Here is a 24,836-nt window from a genome sequence, read left to right as displayed (position 1 = left end):
AGGGTGCCTGGGTGGCTCAGGTCATGATCCCAAGGTCCTGGGATGGAGCCCCACATTGGGCTCCCTTCCCAGCGGGGAGCCTGCTTCTCCCTCTCCCTCTGCCACTCCCCTTACTTGTGCTCTCTTGCTTTCCCTAAAATAAATAAATAAAATCTTAAAAAAAAAAAAAAAAAAAAGACGTGTGTCAAATGAGTTGGTGCATCACACATATTAGGTTTCTCTTCTACCTTGCCTTTAGCTGAAGATCAGTTTTTGATGAAAAAATTAACAATCATAATATTAAATAAAATTCCCTGTGCTAGCATTCCAGATAGGACTCAGGTTTATTTCAACAGACTAACCTCACACCAAGTGCCCCCAGTGCTCCCCACATCCACACATATCATCCTCCTTCCTAGGCCACCAGCAGCATTTCCCCCAATCCTTTCCTATTTTGCCCCCTTCTGATTAGAAGGCTCTTCTCCTCCATCTGTCTGATGAACTCTTCCTTAATCCACTCAACAAATAGATACCAAGTCACTACCATGTGCTACATGTTCTTCTAAGTGTTGAGTACCAGCAGCACTCCCCAAGGAGACTATATTATACAACCTATAACACTTTCCCATATTTGTTTAATTACACTCTTGCTCTTCTATAGACACTTTTTGAATCCCTGTGTCTTGGGAAAACTTGGATCAAGAAATGTATGCTCGATAAACAAATTAATAATATATAAACAAATAAATGAAAGCTCCACATTAAACTTGCCCCATTATTCTTCAAAATGTTACCAAGAATGTTGGTCCCTGCATCTACAGTGTCTTCTCATGAAGACCAGGAGGAAATTTCTGAATGCTAAAAGAAGTTGTGTTTCCACAGACCAATATTATTTTTAATCTTATAAACACTATAAATCTTTATTCATTTAATACATATTTACCACATGCCTGTTCTAATACATATTGTTGTGTCCCAGAATGGTAACAGTGAATCAACCGTGCTCTCTAACTTCAATGAGCTTATATTCTCATGGCACTAAGACTGCTTTTCATCTAACCTGGGTACCTGGAAGGCTCAGAGGCAAAATGTACAAAGGTGATGTCCCAGCTTCCCACCCCTTCCCCTCCCTTCCTTCCTTAGTTTTCTTCCTGTGTGACCCTGATTTTCTCTCCAACACATACTTGTTTAACCTGTTATTTTATATATGTTTATGTAAGCTGCCTCAAGTACTTTTGAGAACAACATAAAGACTTAACAATGAAGCAAACAAACATGGACACTTTCTGAAATCAGATATTAGAAGGCACAATGCACCCAGCTAAGAAAGCTGGTCTGGTTTTGTTGTTCCATTCTGAAAGCTCTATGAACTCTTTGGTCATCCCTGCCATTTTCCTCTCATCCTGATCATTTGTACTATCATAATTTCATTTGGAGGTCCTCCTTATTTCCTGGAAATAACTTCCCTTTTAGAGTCTTTTGTCAGAGAAATTGTGACAAAAATATTTTTATTTTTTTTAATTAAAAAACTTAAAAATCAATCTTCTAAAACCTAGAGTATATGAAGATCATTAGCACCACATTACCACCAAGATACTGTGGTAAATTTCCTTCATGTTTTCTACAAGTTAAATAAAACTTGACAACCAAAGGCTTGATGACCATAAACCATGGAAGGCTTTGATTATTTTGATACAGTGTCTTTTTTTTTTTAGTTAACTGTGTTTTTTAATTGGTAAATACACTGAAACTTAGCAGAAATCCCAAGTCATGTTTAATTTATGAGTGATAATGAGCAAAACACTCATTTTTCCAAGGTCATAATTTCCAATCCTGATATTGTAATAGTCTTAATTATCTCAAAATATCTAATTAAATTAAACATTCTCAAAATGAAATTAATTCTGATTCACTTAAGTTTAAAAAGATTCAAGAATGACAATACCCAGGACCTAACAATACTGAACAAATTTGTAAACAAACACAGACATATGTCAGAGATACTGTAAGTTTAGTTCCAGAGCACAGCAATGAAGCAAACAAATATCACAATAAAGCGAGCCAAATGAACTTTTCGGTTTCCCAATGCATATAAAAGTTATGAGCTTATATTTGCACAGCACTGAGAGTGCTTCTCTTTTACACTATACTGTAGTCTTGTAAGCGTGCAAGAGCACCATGTCTAAAAATGCAATGCATATATCTTAATTAAAAAATATGAATCATTATCTGAGCTTTCAGTGAGTGGTTATCTTTTTAGTGGTTGGAGGGTCTTGCCTCCATGCTGATAGCTGCAGACTGATCAGGGTGGTGTTTGCTAAAGGCAATTTCTTAAAATAAGATAACAATGAAGTTTGGAAAATGAATTGATTCTTCCTCTCACAAATGATTTCTCTGTAGCAAGTGATGCCGTTTGATAGTATTTTACCCACTGTAGAACTTCTTTCAAAATTGGAGTCCATCTTCTCCAACTGAGTCTGTTGCTTTATCAACTAAGTTTATGTCATATTCTAAATCCTTTGCTGTCATTTCAACAATCTTCACAGCATCTTCACCAGGAGTAGATTCCATCTCAAAAAACCACTTTCTTTGCTCATTCATAAGAAGCAACTCCTCATCCATCAAAGTTTTATCATAAGACTACAGCAATTCAAGTATAATAATAATGAAAAACTTCAAAATATTGTGAGAATTACCAAAATCTGACACAAAGACAAGAGTAAACAAATACTCTTGGAAAAATTGCACCAACAAATTTGCTCAATGTAGGGCTGCCACAAAGCGCCAATTTGTAAAAAAACAAAAACAAAAACAAAAAATACAGTATCTGTGAAACACAATAAAGTGTCCTGCAATAAAACAAGGTATGCTTGTATAGAAATTAAACTCTCACAAGCTTCTAGAGACTGAGAATCCATTTTCCAGAAAACTGGAATGGTTTCTTGGAGATTTTTGGGTTGGATTCTTTTTTGTCATATATAATATATTATAGATCCACAATAGTTACCTGCCATTCCAAAATCTCTGAAAATAAAAACCTATTGGCAAAACAGACCTAATTGGCATAGGGATGTATATAAATTATAGTATGAACTTTCATGTATTTTATTGCCTAAGTATGAATGTATTTGATTACAGGGTTTCCCCAGGTTACATTGGGGGTGTTAGGTAATATACAATATATTGCTTTTCCAAAATCCCCCAAATTCTGACTTCTAAACACATCTGGCCTGGGGTTACAGGTGAGGGACTCTGATCCCACAGTCCTAAACATAAGACAATAGACTGCGTGATGACCCTAAATATCAGTTGCTTCCCTATGACCATTATTGAAACAGATTTTTACTGCCAATGAAACACTGTCATCTATCTCTGTGACTCAACTGACTTTTTTGGGGGGGTAGAAAGAGACAGAGAGAGCGCAGTGGGTGAAGGATAGAGGGAGAGAGAGAATCTTAAGCAGCGCGGAGCCTGACATGGGGCTCAACCTCAGGATGCTGAGATCACGACCTGAGCAGAATTTAAGAGTTGGATGCTTAATGGACTAAGCCAGCTAGGCACCCCTCTACTAACCTTTTTAAATTTTGTTTTTTGTGCTGGTTCTTGGTTCTCGTGTGTGTTCCTCCCCACTACTTCCCCCATCCACCAATATGACAACAGGACCACATCCTGAAGTTTTAAGAGATTATTTAAAGGCCTTCTCATCTTACAAGTAGTATGGAACAACAAATAAACTCTATGCGGGTGATTAGTGGTTCTGTTTTTGTTTACTGCCACATCCCTAACACCTACCAGCTCTTGAGGTAGGTGCGCAGGAAAAATTTAGCTGACCAAATAAGCAATCTTAGGGAGTTGAACTGAATTGGGTTGAACACTGCCATCTGCTGGCCACAAGTAAAATTTGCATACTATGGCACACTACGGTCAGTTGTCAGGATTTTTATATAACACAAATACTGTAGTGCAAAGATTTGCTATTTTCACAGTATTTAATGCTGAGCAGCAACTAAGATGACACCACCAAAGTATCAAGGCCCTTATGAATAGCTCACACTGCAGTAAGATCCACTGGCTCATTCACCTCATTAATTTAGGCAGTTTATACTCCATTAAATTGAGAGCTATTTACACAAGTAACTCACACAAAGGGAGTTTTATTACATTAATATCCTTTACTTTGAAAAAGAGTTCACTATCTAGCTCCAGATTAAATCCCATAAAGAACTCAATTAGTGAACTTAAGTGCATCAACTCCTGAGAGAGGTAAAAAACTTAGAATTTGTTAAAAAAAAAAATCTGCCCTCAATTACAATCAAAACACAGTAAAACATTTCAGTAACAAAACTGGGGACCAAATGGGACATTTTTTGATACATAAAACTAGAACTCAAACTGATGTAACTTAGCAGAAGGTATCTATTATACAAATACACATCTTAAAGATTTGCTATTTTGATTTAATTCACTCACCCCTTTGCTCAGTTGTAATTCTCTCTTGAAGGTACATGCTACACTCCATGTGCCAGAAACCTATGAATGAAAACATTCCCTTCTCCTGTCCCTTGGTTGTGAAAGTGCTTTCCATGAATCTTGTGTTCTATGACCTGAATTTTAACATAAAGAAAGACATTTTTACTCTTGGCTCTGGGGTGTGTTACCTTTTCCTTACATACCTTTGCCACTGGGTCTTTTTTATCACTAAAGATGAAGATGGACTTTTAATTCCCACCTCAGATGACTTTTCCAAAGCAAGAGGCTCAAATGGGCTCAGTGTCTACAAGGCAGTTCTGGTTATGTACCCCAAAGGAGAGATAATCCAATCCACAGGTCAGAGTGCAAGGCAGGAGACACATCCATGTGACCTTCATGCTACCATGTCTCCAAGAGGAGAAAATAGTTGGTGTTGCACTGGTGTGAAAATCCAGTCAGAAGCTGTCCAGAAAGAGGCCATTGTCTGTAGGACTGTTGAACGTGCTGGTAGTTACTGCCTAGAGCGCTCCACAGACTTCTCTTCATGTTTTCCTCAGCCAAGTCTATTAGGTTCTAAGTTTTGTTAATTTAATTACATACGCAGTATGGAGTAAGCACTTGAAAGTCAGGACCTATTAGGATACTCAAATAACACAACAGCTAAATAACAAAAATGACAACAGTAACAAAATAATAACACCCAGCAGTACATAGCGCTCACTTTGTTCTAGGCACTATTCTAAATGCTTTGGGCTTATTCACCCTCCCTTCACAATAACCCACCACAATAAGTGCGATGATTTCCCCTATCTTATCAATAAAGAAACAGGCAACTCTGCATCTCTCTGTGGCATGGTTTCTTATTATGCTGATTTGTGTGTCCCCCACCAAATTCATATGTTGAATCCCTAACCCCCAGTGTGACTATATTTGGACACAGTGCCTATTAAGGGATAATTAAGATAAAATGAGGTCATAAGCTTAGGTGGGACCCTAATGTGCTACCCCAGAACACAGAACTAAAGCCAGGAGTTAGATGCTCTATGCAGATTTCAGTTCAACATCAATTGTTAAAGAATTATAGCAATATAAAATAACTTCCATTTTCATCTTAGAAGTGTAGAACACTGGAAAGAACATTCTATCCATATTTCCTCAAACAAAAGGTTAGACAAACTTCACATGAATGACTTTTCTTGAACCCATGAGAGAAGTGAGGTCTAAGGTAAATAACCAACCAATCTGTATCTCTGGGGAAAAGCAAGTGCCCATAGGAAGAAAAAGAACCCAAGTATTTGCTAACCTACTGTGGATGAGGCTGAGTGGCATACAAGCTCCTAAGAACATTCAACTAAAAATTTCTTGTGAATTGCTATAGGCCAAATGTGGCATGCTACAAATCCTACAGGTCCCACACACAGAGGGATTTGCATCTACTTATTCACATCAACAAACCCTACCAGATATTTAAAAAGACTTGGGAGAATCTTGACCATCCTCTCAGTCTCAGTATTGCCTGAGTGCATAGAAAATTAGCCACTGCCAAACTCGACTGCCCTGCCTCCCCTCTGGAACAAAAGCCTTAATCTGCATGGAGAAGAGCAACAAAATTGTCACGTTAGGGCACTGGTGAAAACCCTTTGTAGCTGACAAAGACAAAAGGTTTTTTTAAAAAAAGCAAGAAAGGGAGGGGAAAAGAAAGGAAGAAAGGAACTTTTCCCCAAGAGAGAAGCAGGAATAAGCACACAGTATGAGAATTGTTAGACTGGTGAGGTTATTCTGTACGAAACTATGATGGTGGATACATGCCATTAGGTACTTGTCCAAACCCATTGACTGTACAACATAAAATGAAACCATGGACTTTGTGTGACAGTGATGGGTCAATTTAAGTTCGCTGATTATAACAAATATACCACTATGGCACAGGATATTGATAATCAGGAAAGCTGTGCATGTATGGAGGCAGGGGATATATAGGAACTCTGAGCTTTCCACTTATTTTTTTCTGTGAACCTAAAACAAATCTGAAAAATAAAATCTACTCATAAAAATCTCTCTCTTGAGAACCCCTGCACTCTAGAAACATCAAGCCTATGGTGCACTGAGAATAACCATCAGGGTAATCACTGAGGGTAACTGGGCAACAACAAATTGCAAGCTCAGTCCAACTCCTTACTAGATTAACACACACACCCTCATGCTGAAGGATCAGCAGGAGGGAAGTTATGCTCACCTCTAAGTATATAAGCAAAATGTACATATATATTTATATTTATCTCACTAACTAGTGTCCTATAGAATATGCCAAGTTTTCAACAAAATATTACAGAACATGTGAAAAGCAAGAAAAAAACAGAGCCTGAGTTCTACTTCAAGAATGGCGCTTGCAGAGCTTCATGGACACATTCCCTAATAACACAAGCATAACTGGTAAAAGCTATTTAAAACACCCAACCATTTAAAGTCTAAGGAAATTGTCCTAAAGGCATACACCAAATGTAGAAACATTTAGCCAAAAAGTCTACTAAAAAATTGATAAAAACAGCAGGAATCCTTGACATTTAAGCCATGGCCCACTCCCTCCCCCTGCTTCTCACAAAATATACAAAAATTTAATTCGATCAAAGACCAAAATTTAAGAGCTAAACTATAAAATTTTTAGAAAAAAACATGGGCATAAATATTCATGACTATGGATTAGGCAATGTATTTTTAGATATCACAACAAATGCACAAGCAACAAGAGAAAAAATAGACTGGACATCCTCAAAGTTAAAACTATTGTTCATCAAAGCACACTGTCAGAAAGTGAAAAGATAACCTGCAGAATGGGAGAGATATTAGTAATCCACATACCTGATTAGAGATTTGCATCTAGAATATATAAAGAACTTTTATAATTCAGTAACAAAAAGACAACTCAATTTAAAAATGGGCAAAGTATCTGAACAGACCTTTCTCCGAAGAAGATATGCATTGCAAATGGCAAACAAGCACATAAAAAGATACTCAATAGTATTAGCCATCAGCAAATGTAAATCCACACAACTACCATTGGATAATAAGTGTTGATGAGGATGTGGAGAAACTAGAACCCACATCCACTGCTGGTGGGAATATAAAATCATATAGCTGCTTTTGAAAAGTTTGACAGGTCTTCCAATGTTTAAACATAGTTAGCACCAGCACTTTTTTTTAAGATTTTATTTATTTGACAGAGAGACAGAGAGAGCCAGAGGGCACAAGCAGGGGGAATGGCAGAGGGAGGAGAAGCAGGCTCCCTGCTCATGCGGGGCTCGATCCCAAGACCCCGGGACCATGACCTGAGCTGAAGGCAGACGCTTAACCAACTGAGCTACCAGGCACCCCAGAAACCGTCTGGTATTAATGGAACTCCTCTATGCTCTCCATGTGGATGGCTTTCTGATCTGCTGGCAAAAATCTTCCATGTGCTTTCTGATGGTCTCTCTCCCCCTAAGCCTTCTGAGTATGGCCCATCACTGTCTCTACTATTCCCATTAACAACTATTCAGGGGCACCTGGGTGGCTCAGTCGGTTAAGCGTCTGCCTTCAGCTCAGGTCATGATCCCGGGGTCTTGGGATTGAGCCCCACATGGGGCTCCCTGCTCAGCAGGGAGCCTGCTTCTCCCTCTCCCCCCAGCTCATGCTCTCTCTCTCACTATCTCTCTCTCTCAAATAAATAAAATCTTAAAAAAAAGAAAAATGGAAAAATATATCTACACAAAAATTTGTACACAAATGTTCATAGCAGTATTATATCCACAATATCCCCAAATTGGAAATAACCCAAATGTCTATTAACCAATGAATGAATGGATAAATAAAATATGGTATATCCACACAATGAATGTTATTGGCGTCCATGCTACAATAGGATGAACCTTGAAATTAATATGGCAATAGAAGCTGGTCACAAAGGAAAACATACCGTATAATTCCATTTACTATGAAATGTCCAGAATAGGCAAATACATAGAGACAGAAAGGAGATTACTGGCTTCCTAGGGTTTAGGAGGTTTGGGGGTTTGCCAGGTGATATCTAAGATGTATAGGTTATCTTTTTGGAGTGAATAAAATATTCTAAAATTGATTGTGGTGATGGCTGCACAACCCCATGAGTATTCTAAAAGCTCTTGAATTGTACATGTTAAATAGGTGAATGGTATAATATGTAAATCACACCTCAATAATGTTGTTTTAAAAAAAGAGGGGTGCCTGGCTGGCTCAGTTGAAAAAAAAGAGAGAAAAGCACAGTCTAAAGAGACAAAACAATCATCACAACCAAGCCCAGACATGACCCAAGTATTGAAACTATCATAATATGGAGTTAAAATAACTGTGATGGGGCACCTGGGTGGCTCAGTAGGTTAAGTGGCCACCTTTGGCTCAGGTCATGATCCCGGAGTCCTGGGATTGAGCCCCGCACCGGGCTCCCTGCTCAGCAGAGAGCCTGCTTCTCCCTCCCCCTCTGCCTGCCATTCTGCCTACTTGTGCTTTCTATCTCTCTGTCAAATAAATAAATAAAATCTTTTAAAATAACTATGATAAATGTTAAAGAACATAATGGAAAAGGAAGACAACATTTAAGATTTGACACGTATCTTGAGCAGAGATATGTAAAATATAAGAAAGAATCAAATGCAAATTCTAGACATCAAAACACAGTAAGAGACGAAGAATGCCTTTATCAAATTCACCAGCAAACTAAACAAAGCCAAGGAAAGAATCAGTGAACTTGAAGATAGATCAACAGAGATTACCCAAGCTGAAATGCAAAAAGAAAAAAGAGGAAAAAAAAATAAACAGAACACATCATTCAAAATCTGATGGGCAATAATAAATGGTGTAATGTATGTACCACTGGAGTCCCCGCAGAAGACAGAAAATGAGGAAGAAATACTTGAAGAAATAATGGCTGAGAATTTTCCTAAATTAGAGATATACCAAACAGATCGAAGAAACTCAGAGATATTGAGTAATATTAATACCAAAATAGGAAGGAAAAAAAGTAGGTCTATCATATGCAAACTGCTGAAAACTAAAGACAAAGATAAAAATCTGAAAGGCAGCCAGGGAAAAGAAGTCAAATTACCCACAGAGGAATAAGAGTTACAGCAAGACTTTTTATTAGAAAACATGCTGGATGAAAACAATGGAGTGAAATCTTTTAAGTGCTGGAAAGAGTAAAACCCATATGCCATTCCAGAATTCTATACCCTTTAAAGTCAAGGAAAATCAAGCCTAGTCATACAATAAAAAGAAGAGAATTCACCATCAGCAGATCTACTCTATAAGAAATGTTAAAGGAAGTTCTTTGGGAAGAAGGAATGTGATATGTATTAGAAAACTTGGTCCCAAAGAAAGAAATTAAAATTTTCTTCCTTTAGTTTCCTAAAACGTAGGCTTAGATTACTGATTTTACATCTTTCTTCTTTCTGATATGTGCATTCAGTGTAATAAATTTCCCTCCGAATGCCAGTTGTTGCATTTCACAATTCTGATTAAGTTGCATTTTCATTTTCATTTAGTTGAAAATATTTTTTTAAATTTATTTGAGAGAGAGAGAGACCGCGAGCAGGGGAAGGGTAGGGGAAGAGGGAGAATCTTCGAGCAGACTCCCGGATGAGTGGGGAGCCCATTGCCAGGCTCAGTCGATCCCAGGACCCTGAGATCATGACCTGAGCCAAAATCAAGAGTTGGACTGCTTAACTGCCTGAGCCACCCAGGTGCCCCAAAAATATTTTTTAAATTTCTTGTAAGACTTCCTCTTTGAGCCATGTGCTATTTCAGTGTGTGTTCTTAATCTTCAAGGGTGTTGAAAATCTGATAATTTTCTGTTATCAATTTCTATTTTTTCCATTATGCATTCTTTTTCTATTTTCCTAAATTTGTTAAGGTCTATTTTAAGGCCCAGAATGTGGCCGCTCTTGGTGAATGTCAATGTGAACTTGAGATGAATGGCTATTCTGCTGATGCTAGATGAAGTAAATGTCAATTAGATCCAGTTGAATATTGGCGATGTTCTTTGGTTTTCTGCATTTTGAATATACAGTTCATGTAGGGTTTTTGGTATTTATCCTGCTTGGTATTCTCTGAGCTTCCTAAAGTATGGTTTCTGTCATTAATTTTGGGAAATTCTAGGCCATTGTTACTTCAAATAATAATTATCTTTCTTCCTTCTGGTATTTCAATTACGCATTATCACATACTTTTGGAAATTGTCCACAGGTCTTCAATATTCTGATATTTTTTTTAAAATTCATTATAGTTTATCTTTGCTTTTCACTTTGGGAATTTTCTTCTGACCTATCTTCAAACTCAATGATTCTTTCCTGGGCTGAGTCCAGTTTACTGATAAGCACATCAAAGGCAATCTTCATTTCTATTACAATGTTCTTGATTTCTATCATTTCCTTTTGATTCCTTCTTAGAGTTTTCATCCCTGCTTGCATTGTCTCTCTGTTCTTGCATGTTGTCTACTTTCCATAAGAGCCCTTAACGTATTATAGTTACTTTAAATCCTTTTATAATTACAAGACCTATGTTATATCTGAGTCTGGTTCTGATGCTTATCTCTTCAGCCTGTTCATTCTTGCCTTTTACCGTGTTGTAAAATTTTTGTTGAAAGCCAGACATGTATGTATTGGGGAACAGAAACTCAAGTAATTAGGCTTTTAATGTGAGGTTTTATATTAATATTGCTAGGAGTTAAGCTACATTTAGTATTTTTATAGCTGTAGGTTCCAGAGGCTTCAGTTTCCTCCAGTTCCCTTGTTTTTTCTTCCCTGCTGTCTTTCCTTAGAAAGTCCTTCTTAAATAGGGTCTATTGTCTTACATCTTTCTCAGTTGTAATGCACTGTTACTATACTGGAGCTCTGTTGATATTTTCTCAAGTTGTAGGGAAGGGGGAAAATTCTATAACCTCATGATTAAATCTCAGTGTTTTAGTGGGTTTGAAGTCCTTGGATTGTGACTTTTAGAATATACCTTAGCCTTTTTTTTTTCTCCTTTTGTGTGAAATAAAAAGGTTAGACGGTGCTGAATTGTTTGTCTTTTTTCAGGTCAGATAAGACTCTGATAGTTTCCCTTAGAGAGTAAACCTTTGTCATAGAAAATGCCCTTGGCTTATCTCAAAACTGTTAATTTTCTCATGGGTATATTTTTAAATGTTTACTTTTCTCAAATCTTCACTGTAAGAATCTGGTGTGAAGCTTCTGTTGGTAAATACCATGAGAGTATGGGGAGTCCCTAAGACTGGACTCCAAGAATTCTTAACTCTCACACCAGTCCACTCTCAGCCTCCAGCAATGCATTAAAATTACCATGGAAGTGTTCCTCCTGGTTACCGGTTCCAGCAATTTCTGTTCCCATTAAGTGACTTTCACAGTAATTATCTGTATTAGGCTCTCTCCAGATTTCCAGGTAATGGCTTATCCTGTAATCTCAATTTTCAGATAGATCTATTAAAATTTGTTGGTTTCCAGTTTCTCCATCTTTTTTACTTACTGTAAGAATGGAAGTTGCAACTTCCAAGATTTTTACATACTGGAGCTGAAAACAGAGTTCTGTGAAATCTTTACATAAATGGAATCCTATAATATGTATTTATTTTTTATTTTTTTAAAGATTTTATTTATTTATTTGACAGAGAGAGACACAGCGAGAGAGAGAGAACACAAGCAGGGGGAGTGGGAGAGGGAGAAGCAGGCTTCCCGCTGAGCAGGGAGCCCGATGTGGGGCTCAATCCCAGGAGCCTGGGATCATGACCTGAGCCGAAGGCAGACGATTAACGACTGAGCCATCCAGGTGCCCCATATGTATTTTTTATCTGGTCTCTTCAGTCAGCATAATTATTTTGAGATTCATCCATGTTGTAGTATGAATTCATAGACTTTATTGCTAAGTAGTACTCCATTGTATGGATTTACCACAATTTATTTAGCAATTCACCTTCTGATGGATAGATTGTTTCCAGTCTGGGGCTACTACAAATAAAGCTTGTATTGAAAAAAAAAAAAAAGCTTGTATTGACATCTATGTACCAACCTTGTTTGGATATATGTTCTCATATACATTGGGTAAATATCTCAAAGTGTAATTGCTGAGGTATATATGGTAGGTGTATGTTTACCTGATTAACTTTTTAAAGACATTTCCAATATCTTTTCCAAAATGGATGTGGCATTTCACATTCCCACTAGAATTATTATTCCATATATCACCAACACTTTGTATAGTCTTTTCATCTGTAGTCATTCTAATGACAAATGAGAATAATATTAATATTCAGTCTTCCAGTCCATGATCATGGTATATCTCTTCACTTATTTAGGTCTTCTTTCATATCTATCAGTGTACAGGTCTTTGCTGGGTGTTTAATTTGATCTTATGCCATTTAAAAATTAATTAGCCTATTACACTGTTTCACAGATGCCAACAGAAGACATGAGACCTCTGTATCAGAGACAAAAGACTTTATTACTCATAACATGACAAGCAGCATAAATATCAGCATGTTTGCACCAGTTTCTCTTGCCTCCATGTTCCATGGGAGTGATGCAGCAGATCCACATGGATTCTGATTCTGTACAGGTAGTGGTTTTTAATCACAACTGATGAACACTGAGCTTGTTTGTAAGCAGAAAGTAAGCTTTATCTTTGAGCAGTGGAAGGACATTACCTCACCTTTCAAGGTTACCAGCTATATAATCAGGTCTGAGAAAATGACACAAATAAAATAATGGTTAGAGGCTTACCATCTTGGTGTGCCCACTAAAACGCATAGGAATTCAATAGGTCCAAAGAGGATCATCTCTCTGCACATTTTTAATCAAATTTATCCGTATTTCATATTTAAAGTTTTCTTAATGGTTTTCTTTATATGAGTAAAATTGTTATTTGTACAATGACCTTGTATTTTGCAACCTCATTAAACTCTTGGTTCTAGTAGATTTCCTGTAGATCCCTTAGGATTTCCTATATAGATGACCATGTGGTCTATGAATATATAGACAGTTTTATTTCTTCCTATCAAATCTGGATGTCTTTGTATCTTGCACTCAGCTGGAACACTGATGAAACTCACTGGAAAGCCACCAGCCAGGGTGTCTGTGGAAATGACCAGGAAATTATTTGCTAGGGCACCTGGGAGGTTCACTTGGAGACTAGCTAGGATGCCAATGGAATTTGCTGCACGCATGGGTGTCACTGAAACTTGCTGGGAGCTAAGCACCACTAGGTATTTCACACTCTTCTGGCTGCCACACACCAGAGGAGCAAGAAGAGAGAAAAGCACATTCATCTGGAAGAGCAGCTCCTTCCTCATGAAGTGTCCCCTCAGCACCTTCTATTAAAAAAGTTTATCATTATACCAGCTAGTAAAGGAGAAATTTTGATAGGGTTCTGCTCCAGTATCACATAGCAGGGCAATTATATGTGTATTTGGAACTGACATCAATCAATCAATAACTTTGCCCATCCTCTGGCTACTCAGTTTCTAAATACCTCCTATTCACATTTCAATTTCCATACAACTCTATTTTCCACCTAACAGGAGGAATCAGTCTCAATAATCATTGTACCTATTGCTGACTATATTGATTACTCTTCAAATTCAGCCACCACCACGCTGAATATTACATTACCTAAAGACTAAATTGCAAAGTTAACCTCCAACTACACATATATATGTATAATATATAATATTATACTTGGAAGAAGAAGGCAGAAAAAAATGGTTAACATATACAAGTAATCATATATGTATAACAAAGAGAAAATATGCAGAGCTTCTACAGTCCTCACTTCTGTAACTGCACACAAGGTCATAGTTGATATGATATCTATGGCTTTCTTCTTTTGCTACCTCTTATTTCACTTGCCCTCTGCTAAAATATCAGCTGATCAGAGTTCCTTACCTCATGGAATGATGCAAATCTTCATTAATAAATGGTCTGATTCTGCAATAGTTCTACCTTTTTTTGTTTGTACGTTGTGTAAGTTTTCCACATACAGTCCTTCTTCATGCTATTGTATAACAACAACTCAATTTCTCCTTCATAGTCAGAATCAATCAATTGCTCTAGCTAGTAGAATAACCCCTGTTTCTTCCTGGTTTAGTGGCATAAGGAGGCCAAAATGGCCAGGTGGTGGTTTCATCCTCTAACTCAACAGAACCTTTGTTATTGCCCACCCTCCACCCCCCCAGTGGAAGCATAGCTCTCTTGGGATCAAAGATTTCAAAATGGAGAGCTCAAATTTGCCAAGATGGCATTAATATTCTAAGTGAGTTATTAGGTATAACAGTGAGAGGAGTTACTACCACTTCCACTATTTGATTCCTGAACTATGTCTTCTGGATATGGGGGAGATAGCACCATATAATGGTCTTTAAATCAAAGCATATACCATATGCTTTAAGACAGAACTCCATTCTTTTAGGGTATTGTCTCCCATTTGGCACTGTAACTGAGCCTTCAATAAGCTATTTCTCATTCAATTAGGTCAACCTCTTCTTGGTGATGGGAAATGTGGTAAGATCAGTTAATTCAATAAAGATGATCCTGTTGCTTTACTTCCTTTGCAGTGAAATGAATACACATTGACCAGAAGCAGTACTATGTGAAATACCATAGTGGAAGATAAATACTCCATGAGTCCAGGGATGGTATTGTCAGGTGTATTATAAATAGAGAAGGCAAATATATATGCAGAATATTTCCTTATTCCACTGAGGATGAATCTCTGCACCTTCCATAATAGTAGAGGTCCAATACACTCAACCTTCCAACAGGTTGCTCCCCCAGGGAATGGTGGCATTAACAGGAACTAACTGTTGGTCTCTGCTGTTGATATATTAGGCATCAAGCAGTATCATTAATAAGAGTGAAGACATGCTTTTGAGCTCATGTATAGCCTTCACCTCTGCAACCACTGCTACTTTGTTCATGGACCCATTGAAGAAACACTGATGTTGATGGGGACATCTAAAGGGCACCTAATATTGTCCACCTGATTATTAAAAGCCCTCTGCAGTAGACGTCCAATGGTGGGCATTCACACAGGACAAAAATATCTTCTATATCCTGTGCCCCTTTAGACATCCAGCCATATACCTCTTCTCTAGAATTCTTTGTCATTTATCTCCCAAGTCTATTCCATCTAGCCTATTAGAAATTGCCCACAAATAGAGAATTTTATTTTTGGCCATCTCTCACTCCAGGCAAAGTGACCAAAGTGCCACTTGAAGTGCCAACCAATGTTAAGATTTTCTTTCACCACTTTACTTCAGTCACTCCTGTGTAGTACTGTAGTGCTACAGCTGTCTACTTTGAGGTGGTACCAGAATATCATGCCTATCATTTGTAAACTAGCCTCAAGACTTTTCTTCCTCAGTCAATTGGTTGTAAGGAACTCCCAAGAGGCCATGGAGGGATGGAGGAGATGGTGCAACAGGTGTCAATATTGAAGGACTCCTGAGTCAAGTCACCTGCTCATGCAATTTGTAATTTCTGGAACAGCCCAATACTGATTTCCATTTCATGATGTGCACATACAACATTATGTCTAGGTGAATGTGGTAGGCTGCATATGTCCCCTGCCTAAGGAGACATATCTAGAAAATCTTGCTAAGGTCAATATCAAAGAAATTATTGCCTATGTTTTCTTATAGGTATTTTATAGTTTCATCTCTCACACTTAGATCTTTAATCTATGTTGAGTTTATTTTTGTGTATAGTGTAAGAAAGTGGTCCTGTTTCATTCCTTTGCATGTAGCTGTCCCAAGCAAAAACATTTTAAGCAGACTTTTTTAAAGGATAATAGGCCTGCTATGTTAACTCTTTTCAGCACAGAAGCTTAGGGTAGTTACATGATAGACGGGCACTGAGTCTCTGACAATTTCCCCTGGTAGACAACATTTCACGTGTCACAACTCACACCTGGAAGAATTAATTATGTCTTGTGTGACTCCACTGGAATAGGACTCTTGGAAGCTTATACCTGTTTTCTTTAGACTTCATCTTATGCAAGTCACTTTGCTGATTTTGCTTTGTAAAATCCTGTAATAAATCTTAGCTATGACTATATGCTGAGTCTTCTGAGTTCTCCTAGCAAATCACTGACTCTAAGACATGGTCTTGAGAATTACTAGTATAGCTCCATTTTTACTGGTGGGGCACAGTGGCATTTTGAGCCCCTAATGATTAGTGTCACTCTAGAGCCAGTGTCTAGTAATTCTCCAACGATCTGGGTATTTCCTTTTTCATAATGCCCAATCTAGTAATGGCTGTAGGCTCCGTAGGGGAAAGTGGGGAGGAAGACTTAGGGTATATACTCATGTGAATGCTTCAAGATTCCTTCTAAGGTTACCTAGACTCCCCTTAAGTCAAGAGGCTCTGTTTGTGAATTGATTTATGTCTAGTACTGGGTGAGATGCTTTGATTCTCCTGTGACAAGTCAAGTCAAGTCAGGATTTTGGGTACCCAATCTAGAGTTTTTTTTTCTGTTATATAGCTCAAGCAACACTCTAATAGACTATTTTATTCCTAGGGATATTATGGTCAATTATCCAGAGTCAAAGATCCCTGAAAGCCTAAGCATTCTGATTACTGATACATGCTACCTTTTACAGCAAATGCACCCACCTTGTCTTTGATGTCAAAGTGCTGCCATCTGGCCTCTAATAATCTGGAATCTTATTACCTCCATTTAAACCAGGGAGCTCACCTCAAAAGCAATATCACCCATAGCTACACCTAGCCTAAAAAGAGAGCAATCACAAACCTTTTCAAGAATCTAAGAGTTTCTCCCACTAACATAGTCCTCAATGCCTTATTAATGTAGTGCCTTCTGGGCCTTTTGATGGAATATATTTGGGGGTTAGGCATGCAGGTCATACATCGTAAGTCCACTCTAACATTCTTATCTCCCCAAGCTTTGGATCCCCTTTTTCATATTATGCAGAAAACGTCTGGCATCCCAAGATTATTAAACGTAGGTGACCTCTGTTTCAGTCAACCAACCAAGTAAACTATGAGAGTCACCTCTAGCTCTCCACGCTAACACATTACATCTGGAATCTCTAGTAAGTGCACCTTTATCAGTGAACTCTGCCTAATCTAGTGTTATATTTTTCCCTCCTTAATCTGACACACTTAAATTCTCTACCCCATACATTTCCAAGGTATGCTGATTATATATTAGCAGAGTCTTTCATTCTTATGGTGTGTAAACAATTTCCTCAGAGGTCATAGTATCTACCTGCCCCCTGGGACATGCTGAGATTTTACCCTAGCTATTTATCTAGTGAACACAGTGAGTGGTTTTGATGGGTCTTGAATATGAGCATTCCTCTTCAAGGCACCTATCCCAGATGGGTTAATCACAAAAACTTTAAGCACAGGAAAGCTAGTTTTCTCAGATACAAGAGGACACACTACTTCTAGTGGCAAAGGAGGCCCAGAGTGACTTGGGGGGTTCAAGATTGTCAGTTTCATCTGGCTCCAAACACACATCTCCATTCTAAATTTCAGTATCTCATTCTTTCCTAAACAGTACCCTAACTTTCACATGACAAACTCTGCAAGATCAAATTTAGCAACCCGCACAACTGAGATTTTCTTGAAAATCTCAGACTCTTTATACCAGAGCAAGAAAGGAGTAAGTGCTGAAATAAGTTCCTGAATAAAAGAGGGGCTAGTAACCATAGGTAATATTTAAGTACTTACCATGTGTCAGTCACTGGGCTAAGTGATTGATACACACCATCTGGTGTCATGCACTGCTTACTTCCTTTCATTGCACTCCTGCATGATCCTGCCTCCTGCCTATCTCTCTGATCGCTCAGTTTGTTCAGAAAGTTACAGCCACATATATTTCCTCAATCTTTTCAGCCTACACGTCACCTCTTCCAAGCTACCAAAGGACACCAGCCTCCCCCCCCAGTCTCCACCTGGAGACCGTGCTTTTCTTCTACCATTTGTCACCATATTATTTTATTTATCGTGTTCTTCTTCTCTTGTGTACTGCATGTTTATTATTTAACTTACCATGTTTATTTACTGTGGGCTTATTATTATTACCCCAGGAAACTGTAACCTCCCCTCGGGCTCAGGAAGCATTTGCAGGATTCTCACAGCTCTCTTACGTTAGTCTACCTTATTTCTGCCTACTTTTCCAACAGACAGACTGAAGTTTGAAGGGGCCATAGGCACCTACTCCAGGTCACTCAGAGCCAACTACAGCCTAAATCTGTGGATCTCCCAGGTGGGGCTGGCTGCCCCCTCAGGCGGCCCCATATTGTATGGCGAAGCTCAGCACAGTTCCCTCCCGCCTTCCAATACCAGAGACAGTCTTCCCTCCAAGGAAATGTAGAGCATTATCATTACCATCACAAAACCGGCGCGTCTCTCACACACCGCTGGCGCGCGCTGTCTCCTCCCCGCCTGGAACCAGCCACGTCCACGCACAGCCACCGCCCCCGCAGCCCGGCTGCGCTCCCCTGTGCGCAGGCGCACGCCGCTCGCTTCCGCTCGGGGCGGGGCTAGCGCGCGGGGGCGGTCCCGGCAGCGGGTGCGGGTAGCCGCGCCCCCCTACCCGGCCGCATGGAGTCGGGGGGTCGCCGCGGCCTGGCCTCGGCGGGGGGGCCGGTCTGGGCGACCCCGATGCTAAGGCAGGATTCGGGGACCGGGGCTGAGGTGCGGGCTCGCGGCCCCGGTGCCGTCGGAGCCCGTCGCTTCCTGCTCTGTCTTTACCTGGTGGGCTTCTTGGTGAGTGCTGGGGCTGGGGGCGAAGGGCGACTACGCCTCGGACCTGGAACCCGATTAGGGGTGGCTTTTTTTCTTTTGAAGACTGGGTGGTCGTAAGGCTCACTCAGGGCTGGGAACCTGCGATCTGCCTGGTGGTGCCTTCTTACCTTTCAAGCTTCTTTTTGCCGCCAAACCCCTTCCACTCTGCACCAGGCCACATTTGCTTTATTGCGCAACCTCGCGGGCCCAATCCGCAGCTCCTCTACTCCTGCCGTTTAAGGCGCCCCCAGCACCAGCCTTTAGTGTGATTAAGCCGGGCTCAGGGGTGACCCCAGGTGTTAGATGCTGTGAAAGGTACAGAGCACGCAGGGTGGACAGCAGGGCTCCTGGGCAAGTTTGGGAAAGCCCAGCTGTTCTGACATCTGTAGGTGTGGTAGGAGTACACAGGCCTTTGTGCCAGGCCGGGTCGGGGAAGTCACTGTTGATGACCCCACTTGGGCAGAATTAGGCACATTTTCATTAAGGTTCCTGGTAGACTGGAATGTTTAAAAATGCAAACCACAGTGAATTATACACATCTGCCTTTCAACAAACTGTTTATTGGACAAGGCAGGTTTGGTTTTTTCATGATGTGTATGTGTGTCCTGGTTTAATGAGGACAATTATTATGAATTTCCCACGTAGAATGGAAAGCTTAGAAAGATGAGTGTATGATAGGGGAAGTCATCCATACCTCCATCCATTTATTATTCATAGAATTTCTGAAAACCTTTTATGTGGTCGGGGCTGTAGAGCTCCAGTCCCTGTAATACACAGTCGCTGCCAGGAACAACTTAAAATCTTACCAGAAAGCTTGTGTTGGTAGTTCATGGGCCATTGTCTGCAGGAACCCTAGATCCAACGCCTCACTCCTCTCCTTCCAAGTCTAGACCTGGTTTAGTTGCCCTGGTTGTGAGCTGGTCCAGGCGAGGAGAGAAAGGACAAGGACATACAGGATTTCTTCTTTGCTGAGACTGAGACTGTATTTGAGGACAAAAGGAACTGGTCAGGCTAAGTGTCACTGGGCGAAGACGGCCTTCGGAGGCTTTGAATAGTCCCCAAAGGCACTAGGTCCTGGCAAAGAGGAATTACTGTTTTCTGCCCAGATACAGGTTAAGACCACTACTCCCCAGTATGTTATCCTCACTAGAGTTTGGATACCGAGCCATGCTTAGCTAGGAGAGGAGTAGGGAGGCAGCCTCCCTATTCCCCTCCACAATGCAAGGTGTTCATCAGTCTGTAAAGGTTTAATGTTGACTTAATAGTTAAGAGAATGATGAAAGCATTTTCCAAATCGCTGTAAACACAACACCATGAGGCACTCAGGAGGGCTGCGCTTCACACAGAATCTCTGCCTGCCTTTAACCTACCTATCCTGCCCCCAGGCTCATGCTTTCTGTTCAGAGCCTGGCATTCCTTAATCTTAGATCAGCCTCAGGGTGCAGATACCTCTTCCACCTTCCATTTCAGCCACCCCCAATTCAAAACTATTGATGGTGAGTGGCCCTTGACATTTCGGAAGGGAGTTGGCTGCCATCCACCCTCTGGTCGGAGCTGGGGACTGCCTCTAGGCTATTGCTGCCCTCCCTCAGACAGTACTCATATCTGGTCCTGCCAGATGAAAAGAATTTGGGCCCTCACCTGGAAAGTCCGGATCGGGAGATCGGAGAAACCAACATGACCTAAAATTCAAAATAGTTTGAATGTTCTAAATGAATTCACAGATCATACATTATAGTTGGCCTTCCAGTACAGATTTGAATATTCAGAGCTTTTCTGTTGTCTACGCGCTGTTCACACAGTGAGTCTAATTTAGCAAGCCTGATGTAAAATTTTAATAATTTGTTCAAGAGAGTCATTAGGTCTCTAATATGTTCAGGGGAAAATGTAAGATTTCCCAAAAGTTAAAAGAGAGTAGGGATTTTTTTTAATGGAAAATGTTGTAAGCAATTAAAATACGTGCAGCTTTGGATATCCTTGAAGATCTAAAGGCTCTTTGTTAGGTAACATCCAAGGAATATTATACATAACTTAGTTATTACTTTTAATATATTTAGAGATGTAAAGACCTCTAAGACTTTTGGGGAAATGGTTTCAGAATAATAAGAGAGGAAGGGAACAGGATTAAAGAAGTCATTTGCCAAAGTGTTCTGTTTTTAGTTCTCATCTGGGCTTCCAGGTTTTAATTTGTTTAAGAAGGAAGATGAAGATGGCCCTCTAGGCCACTTTTGGTTAGCATTGTAAGATGGTGCTAAGATCTGTGATTTCAATCCCCTCTTTCCTCCAGATACACAGTGAGATTCGTATTTTATTTCATCAGCTGTAGTCAGGTCTCTTATTCATTCTTACTGAGGCAATTTGCTAATCAAGAAATATTTAGGTTCCTACCCTGAAAAAGATCTTGAAACGTGTTAGTGTATTCACCAATTTTTGTTGAGAGATGTAGATGTTCCACGAAAGGTTTAAATGGTCCCCTCTTGCCTGATTTCCTTATAAACAGTTATAAGCACATGACCAGTTGTCACATTCAGAGTGCATTCAAAGCCAGTGGTTTTGAAGAAATGGATTCACAGGAAGAGAGGAGTTGCCTTTTCTAGTAAAGGGGAAGACAATTTTAGTGCACAACTTCCTGAAAGACAATTTTGGAAATAGATAATATTTTTTAGGCTCACAAAGCGTTAAAATAATACTGATCATCAGTTATTACTTATGAGTCTGTTTTCTTATTGCCTGCCATAAATCTCAGCCTACTTAATTATTTCTCTCCCATTCTTTATTTGAATGTTAAATGACAAGTGGTACTGGGAATTTTTTGGAACAAAAATATTTTTGGACAATTGAGTTTCCTTTTCTGAAAGATTCAGAAAATTCAATAGGTAACTGATGTATTTGGGGTCTTTTAAGTGATATCATACATCAGCAGGCTGATGAAACAAAGCTGACAGCAAAGCCCAAAAGACATTGGCTTAGACCCAAAAGAAATTTTAAGTAGTCTTAAAATCAAAATAATAAACTGTAGTTCTGGTAGTATAAATTTATGAGCTATTTAAGAACACTAGATAGTAAATATATGGCCATCTAAAGATGTAACCATGGAAAAGGGCCACTGAAAAGTGCATTTAGAGGTTCATGTTTCTAAAATTAGGTGAATACACAGGCACCAGGATAAGGGATAAGCAAAAGATTAATTGTGGGCCCAAAGAAAAAATATTTTTCGTGCATTTCTTTCTATTTAACCAGGATTATAAGAAAAGGAATTCCAGCTGAATATAAAGAAAACCGTGTGTGTGCAATGTGGTTTCCTTCCTCTAAACCAGTTGTTGAAAGTATCCAAGTGAAGTAGGAATGAGAACAAAACTTAAAAGAAAAATTAACAGTCTTTCTGTTAACTCAGAATACCTAGCGAAAAGGATCAGTACTTATCCCCAGGACAGAAGAAAAGAGAAAATATGTTTGAACTGCTGTTGTGTGTTAGACCTTTCTCAACCATTACATCTCTTAATGTACATCATATGTCTACCAGACAGGTGTTATTATCCCCATTTTTTACAGATGACAGCACTGATGCTTGGTGACATTAAATAATTTTCCAAGCACACATGCTTAGTAAGAAACAGAGCTGGAACTTAGAACTGTCTGTCTAACCCCAAATCCCATGCACTTTCATTGACTTAGCTGCAGAACACTGTCTTTCCCCACTACCCCATCCTTCTCTCTCCTTGCTTTGCTGAGACTTTCTTTTCAAATATTATTTTTAAGGCTATAAGCCACAGATTAGTCACCTTCCCTAATTCTAGGAGGAAATTCATATATGAAGCAAGTGCAGCTTTGCCAAGAAATATGCATTCTCCCTGCCTCCTTTCCCACTTCATCACACACAAACATTTTTTTAGTTTTTTATTTGAATAACTTCTATAGCACATCCTCCTTGAGTATTAAGGATCAATCACAAAGAAGCTAAGGTTGAAATGATTCCGGGTCATGGTGATCAGGCATTTACAGGGAGCAACTGTTATAACACATTGTATTTTGATTCTTTGATAATTTGAACCTGATGGGCATAGCATACTGTAGAATACAATTATGATTTCTTGGTGGCTCAAAATTTAGATACTGGTTTTATTTTTTTAATCAGTTTGTTATTAGGATTACCACTTTAAGAATGCCTAAGCGTCAGTTTCTAATTTGAGTTAATCAATGTTTTGTTGTTTAGGATTTGTTTGGTGTCAGCATGGTTGTCCCTTTATTGAGCCTTCATGTCAAGTCTCTTGGAGCAAGTCCAACAGTTGCTGGAATAGTAGGTGAGTGATTAATATCATACATTTTCAGAGCACTGAATTTTCAATCCTCTGGACTAAACCTAAAAACAAATCAGTCTTATAGCTAAATATTATCCAAAGGTAAATTGAAAGTGGGATAAAAGGAATTTTTAGAATACTTAAAAATACTTAAAAATGTTACCCTGTGGGCACCTGGGTGGCTCAGTCGTAAAGCGTCTGCCTTCGGCTCATGTCATGATCCCAGGGTCCTGGGATCGAGCCCCACTTCGGGATCCCTGCTCGGCGGGAAGCCTGCTTCTCCCTCTCCCGCTCCCCCTGCTTGTGTTCCCTCTCTCGCTGTGTCTCTCTCTGTCAAATAAATAAATAAAATCTTAAAAAAAAAAAAAAATGTTACCCTGGAGGGAATGTAATTCATCTTTTCCTAGACTACCTGTGGTCAGAGAGGTTTTGAGGTTTAGCCTCATTCCCTTCCCCTCACCACCAGTGACATCACAGTTACTTACTGAGCCTCTCCAAGGAGCTGGCTGCATGTGTTAAAGGGTAGGTACAGACCCCTGCCTGCAGGAACCGGAGAAACATAATCTACAGGAATCAAGTCACGCAGCAAGGGATCTAGGGTGCGCCTTGGCAAATTGGTCACAAGCTTCCTGCACCACCACAAGCACATCTTAGGGAGTTGTAGGCTTTTTCTACCTGTGCAGCATAGAACCTCCATCTCAAAGTCACTGATTTACCAAAGAGACAAGACATAGCAGGGCTTAGGACTGTGCTAATTAACAAGAAATTGTTGAAAGACTAATAGCCTTTGACTATTCACAAGCTGGATAAGCAAATGTTCTGGGACAGTGGTGGACACAATATTTGGTAAGTCCTCCATGCCATGATTTGTATTTCCCTTGGAAAGTAGAATTATACTGGCCCACACAGCAGCATGAAGGTTTCTGTGAAGAGCAGAAGGGACACGTTATTTGATACAATGGAGGTAAAAGCACTCTGTAAAACTTTGTCAGTTCTTTATAAAACTAAAGCATTTTATAAAACTGGAATGTTAGAGGGATATAAGATGATACAAAAGTTTTCAGACTGAGTAGAATTTTTGTAGGATTTGGATTTCTACTCCCCGAGTACTCTCTATTCGGTCTTCTCAGTCAGGGGTACGCATCCTCAAGAGCGGGAGAAGCCTCTCTCAGAGACCCTTGCCTTAGGCGGCCCTTGCCTTAGTCTCTCTTCTGCTTCCTTCATTTTTATTTTGAAGGTTTTTTTTTTTTTTTTTTTTTTTTTTTTTTTTTTTTTTTTT

The 24,836-nt window shown here is 39.4% G+C and overlaps 2 protein-coding genes across 3 annotated transcripts in view; one reads left to right on the top strand and one right to left on the bottom strand.

Moving 5' to 3' along the window:
* The window catches only part of TMEM182 (transmembrane protein 182), a 92,452-nt gene extending 73,493 nt beyond the window's left edge, over positions 1 to 18,959 (bottom strand). Inside the window, exon 1 of the mRNA XM_032420046.1 lies at positions 18,861 to 18,959. Within this exon, the coding sequence (XP_032275937.1) occupies positions 18,861 to 18,863 (3 nt within the window). The 5' untranslated portion in view covers positions 18,864 to 18,959. The remainder of the gene's footprint in view (positions 1 to 18,860) is intronic.
* Positions 18,960 to 19,111: 152 nt separating this feature from the next.
* Positions 19,112 to 24,836, top strand: part of MFSD9 (major facilitator superfamily domain containing 9) — a 16,628-nt gene continuing 10,903 nt past the window's right edge. For both annotated transcript variants that reach the window (XM_032419810.1, XM_032419809.1), the window contains exons 1-2: positions 19,112 to 19,241; positions 23,473 to 23,560. In XM_032419810.1, coding sequence (XP_032275701.1) covers positions 19,137 to 19,241; positions 23,473 to 23,560 — 193 coding nt within the window. In that variant the 5' untranslated portion in view covers positions 19,112 to 19,136. The remainder of the gene's footprint in view (positions 19,242 to 23,472; positions 23,561 to 24,836) is intronic.

Source organism: Phoca vitulina, unplaced genomic scaffold (assembly GCF_004348235.1).
Source record: "Phoca vitulina isolate PV1807 unplaced genomic scaffold, GSC_HSeal_1.0 scaffold22, whole genome shotgun sequence".
NCBI classification, from domain to species: Eukaryota; Metazoa; Chordata; class Mammalia; order Carnivora; family Phocidae; genus Phoca; species Phoca vitulina.
Note: the sequence above shows the minus strand (reverse complement) of the source record. Positions and strands in the feature narration are given on the sequence as shown.